The 13,226-nt window shown below is 43.1% G+C and overlaps 1 protein-coding gene across 4 annotated transcripts in view; it reads right to left on the bottom strand.

Moving 5' to 3' along the window:
- PARVB (parvin beta) overlaps positions 1 to 13,226 on the bottom strand; it is a 109,434-nt gene that overhangs the window by 37,155 nt on the left and 59,053 nt on the right. For all 4 annotated transcript variants that reach the window (XM_054037905.1, XM_054037923.1, XM_054037913.1 and 1 more), the window contains exons 4-6: positions 7,454 to 7,556; positions 1,716 to 1,856; positions 42 to 157 (exon numbers count right to left, since the gene is read on the bottom strand). In XM_054037905.1, the coding sequence (XP_053893880.1) occupies positions 42 to 157; positions 1,716 to 1,856; positions 7,454 to 7,556 (360 nt within the window). The remainder of the gene's footprint in view (positions 1 to 41; positions 158 to 1,715; positions 1,857 to 7,453; positions 7,557 to 13,226) is intronic.

Genomic DNA, 13,226 nt, shown 5'->3' with positions numbered 1-13,226 from the left:
CAGCCATTATGACACAACTATACTTAGGAGTTCATACTTACCCTTACAACTACCACTTGCACAGAAACGTGCTCAGGAAGTCGAATGGGAGCCCGGAAATGCATAGCCAAAGCTACCAGAAGGTGGAGAATGGAAATTAGATTCTTGCCATGGATTGCTGAAATAAAAAACACAAGTCGAAAACAGATTTTAAATAACCAGCCTTTTGAGGGGTGGGAAAAAAGGTTGAAAAACTGTATTGGTTAGCAAGGCAACACTTTAGTCCTGTCACATAATGATCTCAAAACAATTTTACAAACATTAAGAATTCAATTAATCTGTGTCCGCTGGATAAATATTATCCGCACTTTACAGATATGGTAACAGGGGGGAACCGATTGTCTAAAGACACAAAACAAGTCAAAAGTAGAGCCAAGTATTGAAACCAGACCAGTGTCCAGATCATCCCTCTCCTCAAGGAAGAGTAAAGGACCTGAGGGAGCATATTACATGTACTAACCACGTACAGTAGTAGTTTAGGTGTACGCACAGCCTCAGAACTAGAGCTGACTGTATCAACAAAGTAGTGCATATTCATAGAAGTCTCCACAGAAGTACAGAATTGTATTGGCTATTAAAGTGAATTAGCACATCTCCTCGAGCAAGTTCAGATATGCTCAATTGTATCAAATCAGACCTATACTTGAAAATGCCCACCCTGAATACATCTGTAGCAAAATTACACAGGCTACGGTGTACCTGCTTATAAGACACATTAAGAGGGTTCACTCCCTGGGTGGAAACACATCATAAATTCTTTTGTAGATAAAGCACTTTAAAGGGATGTTCTTTCTGCTTACTCCATCAGAAATAGTGTCTCTAAACAGGTTTCAGAGCGGTAGCCGTGTTAGTCTGTATCAGGAAAAACAATGAGTAGTCCTTGTTGCTTTACCAAGTGGGGGGTCCGTGCTAATAAGCCAATTCAATTAAGGTTGAAGTGGGCTAGTCTCAACAGTTGACAAGAAGGGAGGAAAAAACACTTTTGTAGTGTTAATGAGTTCAGTGTAATCAAGGTGGCCCATTTCAAACAGTTGATAAGAAGGTGCGAGTATCAGCAGGGGGGAAATTAGTTTTTGTAGTTTTTGCATCTTTTCATATGCTGTGTATTTATATCTCTCTACTGTATTTTCCATTCCATGCATCTGATAAAGTGGGTTTTAGCCCACGGAAGCTTATGCCCAAATAAATGTGTTAGTCTCACATGGTGCCACAAGGACTCCTCATTGTTTTTGTCTCTAAACAGGACATCCTAGAATGAATGAATGGGGTCCAAGCTCTCAAGTCTCTATCTTGAGAGGCTACCAAGTTTCTCAGATCTATAGAGATTCAGCAAAACAATGTTTTAATGATAATATATGCTTAAAGAAATGACACACTTCAAGAAGTCCATTTATGACATATCCCTCCTCATCTGAAGGAGTTTGAACCAGAACCATAGAGGTAGGAGGATATATGGTATAACCCCAACCTTTTCATGCTATGTATACGGCCTACACATACACATTACTATTAATAGTCTGTAAAAACATTGCATCACAAAATATGTGATCAAGTTATTGGTTACAAGGATGGATGCTGCATTTCTGAAATGGGCAGCAGAAAATAAATTTCCTCTGCATCCATGAACATGACACAGTCTCACTTCGAAACAGACTTTTTTTGCACATGGCACTTACAGTCAACATTCCACTTGATTGTCCACCCATGGGGTCGGAGTAAATCATGGACAGCTTCCAGAACTGTCTGCAGCTTTTGTTTCTGACCAATTTCAGACTGTGTCACTTCTGCCACATTCAGTTTACGGTCAGCCAGCTTTTCTGCATACAAACAAACAAGCAAAGGAGAACTTGTTAGACAAGCATAGGGAAGAGCACCGGACTCCTGGGTTCTAATCCCTAGATCTGTCAGCTTGGACAAGTAACCCACCTGTGAAATGGGAATATTTACCTTCCAAACTTCACAGTGATGTTTTCCAGTAACTTCAGTGTTTGGTAAGACACAGAGATCCTTGGTTGGTAGTATTTTTGAAGTGTTACATAATTTTCACAAGGGTAGAACAAAAATTTAGCCATTGTACCTTCCTTTTTCCTCCCCTATAGTTAAATGAGTTCAACACAATAAGGCCTTGTCTGCACAAGAAAGTTGCACCACTTTGACTAAAGGTCTGATTTTTTTAAACTAGTGCAAACGCCGTGTGGACACTCTTATTTTGGTTGAAACCTGAGTTATTTCAGTTTAGCTGAAGTCAATTTAGGCTAGGTCTACACTACCCGCCTGAATCGGCGGGTAGAAATCGACCTCTCGGGGATCGATTTATCGCATCCCGTCGGGACGTGACAATCGATCCCCGAATCGACGCTCTTACTCCACCAGCAGAAGTGGGAGTAAGCGCAGTCGACGGGAAGCCGCAGAGGTCAATTTTGCCACCGTCCCTACAGCGGGGTAAGTCGGCTGCGATACGTCGAATCTGAATGTGCGTATCTTAAATCGACCCCCCCGTAGTGAAGACCTGCCCTAAGAGTCAGTTTAAGCTAAATCTAAGGCTATGGCTACACTCGAGAGCTTACAGCAGTTCAGCTGTACTGATGCAGCTGCACCATTGTGAGTTCTCTAGTGTAGCTGCACTAAGCCAATGGGAGAGAGCTCTCCATTGACTTAATTAATCCACTTGCAACGAGCAGCAGTAGCTATGTCAATGGGAGAAGCTCCACCGACATAGCACTGTCCTCACCGGCGCTTAGGTCGATGTAACTTGTGTCGCTTGGGGGGGGGGGGGGGGAGGTGGCTTATTCTCACCCCTGAGTGACACAAGTTATACCAACATAATTGATAGTGTATACATAACCTAAGTAGGCCAACTCTTAAACCAAAGTAAGCATTTACACAGGCTGGGTCTACACTACCCGCCTGAATCGGTGGTAGAAATCGACCTCTCGGGGATCGATTTATCGCGTCCCACGCGACAATTGATCCCCGAATCGACGCTCTTACTCCACCAGCGGAGGTGGGAGTAAGCGCCGTCGACGGGAAGCCGCAGAGGTCGATTTTGCCGCCGTCCCTACAGCGGGGTAAGTCGGCTGCGATACGTCGAATTCAGCTACGCTATTCGCGTAGCTGAATTTGCGTATCTTAAATCGACCCCCCCTGTAGTATAGATGTAGCCACAGTGGTTTATACTGGTTTAACTAAGTTGGTTTAAAAATAGATTTATATTAAACTGATATAACTTTCTCATATAGACAAGGCCTAACTTGATTGGTTGGTTGGTTTTTTGTGGGGGGTTTTATTAAATTTATTTAATTTATTTTACAGTGGACAAGGCACAGCAAGTTTTGGTAAAAATCACAGATATTCCTAAAATTTGGGATTCCTCAATAGTTCGTTTGAACTAGTCCCCCAGAACCACACACTAGAGTTTCTCCTTTCCCCTAAACCCTCTCCCCGTCAAGCCAATGAACTTGGAGTTGAGCTGCCTCTATCTACTCTTCCTCAAACTGGTGGGGGCAAGGCAAAGAGACCAAGTTGTCCTCCGATAAGCTGTACAGCAAAAGGTACCTCCTCTTCTCTTCCTCAGGCCCGGGGAAGAATGGCCAGCTCACTACGCTCTTGGGGGTGGAAGCCCAGAGCCTTTACTTCACTTGATACCCAGCTAGAACATGTTTTTAGGGGGGAGGAAGCCTTACATCCAATAGAAGTGAATTTTTTGTCATACACCTCATTGTTATTGATCACCTTTTAGTGCACAAGTTAGGGATTGGGTGTACTGACAGCCCAGCAAATAGGGATTTTGCTAATCTTTCATGCTGACACTATGTATATCATGGCATCCCAGTGGCACTACTTATCATCTTGATCAAATTCTGCAAAGGAGGCACAGCCTCTAAATAAGTCTGTCACCCATTGGCTAATCTGCCACTCTGGGTGGCTTCAGAATTCTCCAGATGACAAGTTCCTGATTTTCACCAGTCATACGTCTTCTAAGGAATCTGAATTCCGTTATTAAATCTCAGAGCAGCTTTCACATGAATGGAACAACAACAATCAAGCAGTGCACGGGGGTAAAGGAACCTACTTTATGAGCCTCTTGTGCATGCAAAAGGTGAAATGAAGGGTCAACTTTGCTCACATATTGTGAGATCCCAAGCAAAAGAAGCCCTTCCAGCACCACATACTTCATTGCCTCTTGCTGCGTCACTAGTACAAGAAGACATTTAGCCTCAACAATGCAATGGCTATGGCCAAAGCAGTCAAGAAGCCTTGTCTAGAGCACGAGATGGAGCCCAGTTGTGATGACCGTGGTTCTCCTGTGAAGAAGAGGCAGGCCTGCATGGCAGAAGATGGGGGGAAAGGCAACCCGGCAAGGATCCTGCAAACTCGTACATGCCTAATTTTACTGACAAGACTTCCCACTGAGTTCAACAAAGCTATGCACATGCCTAAAGTTAAGCACATGTCTAAGGGCTTGTCTACACGTACAGTGCTGCAGCAGTGCAGTCGCGTTGCTGTCACACTTCAGTGAAGAGCATCGGCATAGTTAATCCACCTCAGAGAGGCGGTAGCTTCTCCCATCGACATAGCGCTGTCTACGCCGGGGATTAGGTCGGTATCACTACATCGCCCGAAAGTGTGGATTTTTCACGCCCCTGAGCGACAGTTATACCGATGTAAGTTCATAATGTAGACCTGGCCTAAGTGTCTGCAGAGTTGTGCTACTGTGCCCTCAATAGAAGGTCACTGATTTGTATAAACTCTCCCTATGATGAACACCCACGTCAGATTATTTAGTATACTGCCACTTGCTGAAGCCACAACGTGTGTAAGGGAAAGCAGAGACCTTATTTCTGCCCTTTTATTATCCCTTGCAGCTAGTTGGGAGCCAGACACCAGGAATTCCCATAAGCAGAGAATTCCCAGTTTCTCACCGTTGACCGGCGCCAGCTCCCCAGCATGCTGAAACTGACTCCTAGAGAATGGGCAGCACACCACAATTATTCTGAAGTGCTGCCCAAGCAGCACACTTTGTAGGAAGGAGCACCTCAATTAAAAATGGCTGGCTGGGGCACCCAACATGGAGGGAGCCCTGCCAAAACTTTTGATTTATACTGACATGTCTGAATACTTGTTATTCTAAATTGCTGTGGCTGAGGGCCATTGGCTAGGAAGGAATTCTATAGAAACAATATAGTCTATTGAATGCAACCACCGATCCCTAGCCATTCGCGTTTGTGCCAATACTTTCAGCTAAGGGATATCCCCACCTTCAGTCATAGCCTCACCAGCCAGTGTTTAAAGCTCCTCCATTTTAAGTCAGGCATTCTGCTTCTTGGTGCTCTAGAAAAGTTGATTACAGAAAGCTATCTTTAATAGAAGCAATGGAGTCTGGTCAATTAGGAAACAAAAAAAATTATAACTATTTTATATTAATCTTTGCAGACAATGTTCCTCACAAAAAAAAAAAAAAAAAAAAAAAAAAAGTGTCCATATATGACACGCTGGGAAAAGGATGTGGATAGACAAATTTTACTCCAGAGGAATAGGGTTTGATGTGGAAAAGAGAACCAGCAACCTCAGTCTGTAGCACTAAAAAAAGAAAAATTCTTTAAAATACTGTTTCAACGGCCTCAACCATACACACACTTAGGCCAAGTCAAAAAATAGAGAGAGATTGAATCGGGGGAAATGTTGGAGAAACTGTGGCGAAAAAGGAGATTTCATGCATATATGGTGGACATGTCCAGTCATTAGAGAATATTGGGATGCAATTTGTAACCAAATATCACAAATGGTTGGATATTTATTTCCAAATGGATCCTTTGGTAATCCTCCTAGAGCTTCTTAGGGGAAATGGTCACACAAACATTGGTGCTGGAACTAGGGGTGCTGCCACACCCCCTGGCTTGAAGTGGTTTCCATCATGTACAGGGTTTACAGTTTGGTTCTATGGCTCTCAGCACCCCTGAAAGGAAATGAAGAATTAATCTCTCATCTGCTAGTAGCTGCTTGGCTATTGGTAGCCTCTCATTGGAAAAATAAAAATAGACCAACCATTGAGGAATGGTTCAAAAAATTGTATATGAGGTTGTGGTTATGGAAAAACTGACACACCGATTACGTACCCAGCAAAATAGACAGAGGACAGATAGATATTGGGTTACTTTTTATTTAGTACTCAAAGTTCACCTGCAAAAAGAAAAAAAGCCCCTAGTACAACTATCCAATTTTTATTTTTTTTTAATATTAACATTTGAGAGAGATACCTGGTCTGTTAACTACATGTGCATAGAGATTTCACTCCATTTCATAAAGTCACTAGAAACACAGGTATTGTAATGATGGTCAATCTGTGATATGGTAACGCCCGGTTATATAGAAAAAGCTGGTGACTATATTCCTGGATAATATCTCTTTACACAAAAGCTAACTGTTGTAATGTTCGTTTTGTTTCTGACATTTACAAGGCAAGGATCTGTAAATTTGTTAAAACTTCCAAAATAAATCATTTAAAATTTATTTTAAAAGCTCTCCTCCTGTTTTATTGAGCTCCTTCAAGCTGTGTTTTGAGGAGTTTTCATTGCACAATAAAGCCATTATTGTTAATCAATGTTTAAAAGATTTTGTGACCATTTACCGGAACACTGTGGGGCTCCAAGTGGCACGTGGGGGAAATTCAGCAAGCAGCATCCATAAAGGCTAATTAAATTAGCATAATTGAAACCCCTCACTCCAGCCCCTCCAGATCACTGACAATGGTCCATGGGTAGTCGCTCTCAATCTGCGGGTCACGAGAATTAAGGAAACTATGAGCCTGTTTCTCTAGCATGTCTCCGATCTTCTACTACTTGAAGCTCTAAGGCTTTGTCTACACTATCACTTAATCCACTGATTGACTGAAGATCCTCTCTCCCCCAAACCCAAGACACGTGTAAGTCATGCCACATTGTATAAAGTTAATTTTTGAAAAAGCATCCACTCTGACCTGAAAGATGAACCATTATAATTTATTAAATGGATTGCTCTCAGCCCAAAGACTTTCAAAAGCAGACACACTAGATCTAACATTAGGCCAATTTCACTTTGATTGACCAAGATTAGCACGTCTCCTTACCCCCCATTTCATCTATCTGGGATGTTCTCCTGGGTGAGCGGAGTTTAGACATCAGCATGAATCACCCATTCCGGGGAGCAGGATTCTCGTTTATTCCAATCCCTTACCTGGTCACATGAACAGAACAGATGGGCAGAAAGATAGGACAGGCGGATGCTGTGCCTGATGGCTAAAGTGGATGGGCTGAATATTTAACTTTACCAAAGCTGCAGATAGCTAGTCGGGGGGGGGGGGGGGGGGGGGCAACTAGCCATCAAACCAGAGGGGCTGACTTCTTTGCAAAGCCCCGCTTCTGTAGCTTCAACTCACCCAAAAGCTTCTGCAGCACTTGCCCATCATAAAGGTCCTCTTCAAGCTGCTTAACGATGATTCTCTCTTCCACCAGGACATCGTTAATCCAGTCAATTAGAACCTGGGAGAATGGAGATGGGAGACAAGTGTCTAATCACTGAAGCGTGTTACTTGTATCACAAGTAGCAATCAAAGTAAAGACCAGAAACAGGTAACCCTGCATGAATAATCATCTTGTATATTTACTTCCAAACAATAGAGAGATCAGGTGGCGAAGAGACGCTTCAACTTTTTTGGAGCCCAGATTTCGCAAGAGTTCTCTCCCTCTCTAGGGCCAGTCAGTAATAGGTGATGAAAATATACAGCTCACTGTCATCTATTATTTCCATTCAGGTCCTTTTGCTCCCAAAACACAGGCTTCTACCACTTGAGCTAACTCTCTGTTATAGGCAATTAATACAATATTGGGCTTTAAAAAGATCTCTAAGCCAGTCACTAGAGGGCAACCGTCACAAAGACCTGAGCACAGCAGAGCAGCGGTATATATACACACTAAACAGTATTTCACAGCTGTTAGGTCATTGGCCAGAAAGGGACGGGTGTTTTACAAAGACAATATGCTCTAGCTCCTACTATGGGCTAAATAGACTCCCTGAAGAACAATCCCAGACCTTTATCAACCCAAGCAATAAATGGATGTGAAGTCGGGTGACCAGATATCAAGTGTGAAAAATCAGGACACTTTTGGGGGAGAGGGCGGGGGGCAATAGTTGCATATATAAGACAGAGCCCCTAATACTGGGACGTCTGGTGACTTGAATGAGACTTTACATAGTGCACCCGCAGCACAATACAGACAGAGGGAGTAGTGTGGAACCAAAATTCTAGCCCGCTGAGCCAGTCCGACAGTCACTCTGTACTGTGCATGACAGGTCCCATATGCTAAATTAGCTTAACTATAAAATCTTGCATGTGCTAGCTGAAGCAGGAAGGAACATAAAGAAACTTTTAAAAAGGGAATAATATTAAATTTGTCAGGCCTCAGACATAATCCCCTTAAAAGTAACAGGCAAAACAGTGTCATGCCTTTGTTTAGTTGGCACTAGCAAGGGGAAAATGTAGTTCATCACTTGTTTTACTCCAGTTTACTGTGTTAAGCGCTATAAATAAAAGTACATTTTGCTGAAGTAATGTAATTTTTGTAATAAGAGACCTTGCTTTCTGCTATTAAATTTTTGCTTATAAGTGGAGAGGCAGTATTGCCAACCTCAAGTCTTCAAAAACCATGAGGCAGGGCCCCCAAAAATCATGAGAATGGCTTAAAAATCATAAGGTTTTAAATGTTATATATATGAAATTGTGGATTCCATTGATTTGCTTTCTGATTAGAATCCCCATTTCCACCTTTTCTCCTCAGCCACGAGCATTTGGATCTTACTTTGTTTTTCTATATGAAAGCGGAGATTTTTATATAATCCTGTGATGACAGGAGCTGGGACTTAAAAAAACAAATATTGCAAGATGTGTGACAAAAATCACAAGAGTCAGCAACACTGGGAGAAACAGGCATGTGGGGTGTGCTGATTACAAGATGTATTTGGCTAATTTATACAAGTTAGTGAGATTCAGCTGTATTAAGCTACCTCACAGCAGCAGAGAGAGACACTTAGGACTTGTCTACATGGGGCCAGCAAAGTGCACCAGAGGGATGTAATTGGTAAAGCACACTAATGTGCTGCACTCTAATTGCCCCATGTAGACACTGCTGGCACGCTCTAAAACAGCGGTGGGCAAACTTTTTGGCCCGAGGGCCACATCAGGGAATAGAAAGTGTATGGCGGCCCATGAATGCTCACAAAATTGGGGTTGGGTGTTGGAGGGGGTGTGGGCTCTGGGGTGGGGGTGGAGATGAGGACTTTGGGGTATAGGCAGGTGATCTGGGCTGGGGACCGAGGGGTTCGGACAGCAGGTGGGGGATCAGGGCTGGGGCAAGGATGAGGGAAGGGGTACAGGTTCTGGCTGGGGTTGCGGGCTCTGGGGTGGGGCTGGGGATGAGAGGTTTGGGGTGTAGGAGGGTGGTCCAGTCTTGGATTAAAGGGTTTGGAGAGCAGGAGGGGGATCAGGGGGTGCAGGCTCCGAGTGGCGCTTACTTCAAGCAGCTCCCGGAAGCAGCGGCATGTCCCTTCTCCAGCTCCTACATGGAGGTACGGCCAGGCGGCTCTGCACGCTGCCCCGTCCGCAAGCACTGCCCCTGCAGCTCCCATTGGAACGCGTAGGAGCTGGAGGGGGGCCATGCTGCGGCTTCCGGAAGCTGCTGGTGTGGCCCTGACCCTGCGCCCTGGCTGGAGCGGGGCCGAACCGCTTGGTGCGGCTCGTGGGCCTGTTTAAAACGGTCCACGGGCCGTAGTTTGCCCACCCCTGCTCTAAAAGGTACCTAGCTCGTATTAACACAAAATAGGTACCTTTTAGCAGGACCTACATGGGTCTGTTAAAGTGCAGCACATTAGAATGCTTAAAAAAAAAAAAAAAACACCCTTCTAGGGCGCTTTGCCAGTGCCATGTAGACAAGCTCTTAATATTCATAAATCGCTTTGAGATCCTTATACACGTGCACCTCTAACATGATTCTTAAATGTCTCCATGATACTGTAGAAATGAAGAAGAGCTACTAAAATCAGGGCTAAAAAAAAAAAAAGCACAATTTTTCACAAGTTTCAGCTGGACAACATAGCAAGCCCTTGACTCAGGGTGAACTGGGATAGGTTTGTGGGTATGAACATCACATCTGCCCTTTGCGTTAAGCTGCCTGGAAAGAAAAGAAACTTGGTAATAAAAAGAATGCTCTACAAGTCTTTTTTTTTTTTTTTTTTTTTTTTAATTAAAGATGTTTTGAACAGATTTCCATGAGGCAATAGCAGCAGCTCTTTAAGGCTGTGCAGGATATAAGCACATAACTAAAGAGACTCATGTGTAATGTATTTTTCCATGCGGGGGGCGGGGGCAAGAGGGTGATAGAGTTTAAAGGCATCTGATGACTAAATGCTCTGCAATAGTTTAGACATTGCTCCTCTGTGAGTTCATAAAGAAGCTACATGTATCTGCTTCGTCATTCACTCCAGCCAAGCCAACATCACTTCCTCAATGTATACAATAAAGTACCCATCCTCTCCTTCTTTGGGCACCGCATGTCATAGCCCTTCAGTGATCTCTTCTCAGGCCGTGTCTTGATAGGGGCACCAACCCCTCTGTTCTTCTCCTCGACATTTAGACTGAGATTTTCGAAAGAGCCTAAGGGAGTTAGGCACTCACATCCTCTCAGATTTCAATGCGAACGAGGTGCCCTACTCCCTTACACTCCTATGACAATCCCAGACATTGTCAGCTGGCCAAAGATTACACCCAGCCAGGGCAGAGTAAGTGGGGGTGCAACCTGCGTAGAACAGTTTGGAAGGCATTACTCAATGGGGCAGAGCACATGACCAGAGCAGCCCTTGCAGACTAGGTCAGGGAACTCCAGCCTACTAACTTATAGCCCCCTTCTGGGGGCAGCAGGGCAGTACAGACTCGTTGGTAAGGGTGAGAATGAGGTTACAGTATTTTTTTAGGGTGGGAAGGGACCATTACAGTGAAAGGAAGAGAAGGAGGAAATGGGGGTTGGGGTGGGAGAGAAAGACAGGCCTCGTTTAACATTACAGACTGTTCACTAACTCCAGTAAAAAGCAACTCCCAATTAAGTAGACACATTCTTGTCTCAGATGGTAAAATAGAGATATTACAGCCTCTTCCTGAACTACACCACCTCGATAACTGTTGGACAGCAATAGAAAATGTTTAGCAAGAAAGAAGCTATAGAGAAATACACGATTAGAATCATTCCTTAAAAGAAGAGGGCCAGATTTTTTTTTAAAGCGCATTGAAATGGTTAGAGTTTCAAACGTTCAAAAGTTCTCAGCCCGCAGCAGCTTCCATTGAGAACAATGGCAGTTTTTGGGTGTTAAGCTCTCGAAAATCTGGCACAAAAGATTGTGACTGAAATTACTTCATCGCCTTTCTAGTATCTCTCAATCTCTTTTCTGTCACTATTGTGAGAGAGAGAGACCATGGGTAAACAGATTTGAAAAGGATCCATGTGAATTAGGAGCCTCAGGCACCATTTTCAAAATAGGAACCTAAATCCCATTGACTTTCCAAGTCACTTAAGTACTTTGGAAAATGTTACCCTATGTAAGGAGTTAAAGTTACAGCACTCACAGTTTAAATTTAGAATAAGACCTCTTGGCAAAAGCACATAAAGGAGAGAGAAATAAAACAAGGACTAGTTGTCAGGTTTCTAAAAAAATTAATACAATGGCTACATTTGAAAAGGGGGGGGGGGGGGGACAAAAAATGTTAAAAACTCATTTAATATGCAGCCCACAGTACCAGCCCTCCTAGAGAAAATGAATTTGTAATTAAAAAGTAATCCATCCAAACCTTTTTGAAAAAGCCCTCAGAGACTGACAAGAGCTGCAGTTTTCAAAAAACAAAGTTAGCCAGACCGCCTCTTGATTTCCTGATTGCAAAAGCTTGTGTCTTGCTGAGGAAACCTGAAAAAATGCTCTCTGCATTGGATCTTTTTAACTCTTTCAAGGGGAGAAACAGAGTCATTTGGTTTTATTTAAAATGTACAACAGAAACAGATTTTTTTCCCACAGAGGCTTAACTCTTCATGTCTTCCAAGTCTCCCATTTACACAAAGACAGAGGCACAATCTAGCCAATTATCTGCAATAACTGACTGTTTAAGCTGCTCAATATAGGTTCAGACACAGCAAAGCACTTAAGCATGTACTTAACTGAGCATGTGATTAGTCCCACTGGAATCAGTGGGAGTATTTGTGTGCTCAAAGTTATGTGCATGCTTAAGTGTTTTGCTGGATCAGGGTCTTAAATTCCTAAAAGTGGAATTTCTCTTAGTGGTTCTATAGTATTTGGCTAGTGGCAGTTCTAAAACTGCAGTAAAATCAACTCCTCTCCCCACCATCACCTCACCTGCTGCCTCATACAGACGTTGACATATAAAAACAATCCCCAACTGTATCAGATCCCCAGGCACATATATGCATAATAAATTGCATAAACATGCCAGTGGTGCTTTAAATTTTGACACACATATTTATTAAACCACTTTTAGGACAAACTCTTATGTCGGATTTAATGAGCCATGTTTTATTATCAAGTGCTGGGCTGAAAATTGAAATTGCCACCAGGCAGAACCCAGAAATAAAATGGTGTGAATATCCTACACGGAAAAAAAAAAAACCTGTCCTGTCTGGCTGACTCGTATTATACACAGGTAAGCTCATTTTTTGCATCAAACTTCACCAGTCCCATAAAGTGCTTTATTAGAAAGGCTGCCTGCCCCAGAACACATTGAAACTTGTTCAGAGCAAACTTGAAGAGATCAAGGACAAAGAGCCCGAGGTCACCGCCGTTGCAAATAAAGAACACAAAATAAAAACAAAACGAGTACATAAGAGCATCTGGCACAATGGGAAAGCAGGAAGCCGAGTAACCAAACAGAGCAAAGAAAGCCAACTCCAAGCAAAAGGTCATTAAAACAAGAATTGGAAGATCCTTCTCCAAGAGAATGTGAAAGCATGCAAAAAACAAGATAGCTTAGCTCACTTTGTGGTTGAGTGTGGAAACTGCTGGTGTAAGTCATTCAGGTCTACAAGCCTTTTGGCTAAACCTTCAGTGCGGGCTGTTTCTGGACAAACAGATTTTTTTATTTTTAAGACTGAACATCTAGC

This window comes from Malaclemys terrapin, chromosome 1 (assembly GCF_027887155.1).
Source record: "Malaclemys terrapin pileata isolate rMalTer1 chromosome 1, rMalTer1.hap1, whole genome shotgun sequence".
Lineage (NCBI taxonomy): Eukaryota > Metazoa > Chordata > Testudines > Emydidae > Malaclemys > Malaclemys terrapin.
Note: the sequence above shows the minus strand (reverse complement) of the source record. Positions and strands in the feature narration are given on the sequence as shown.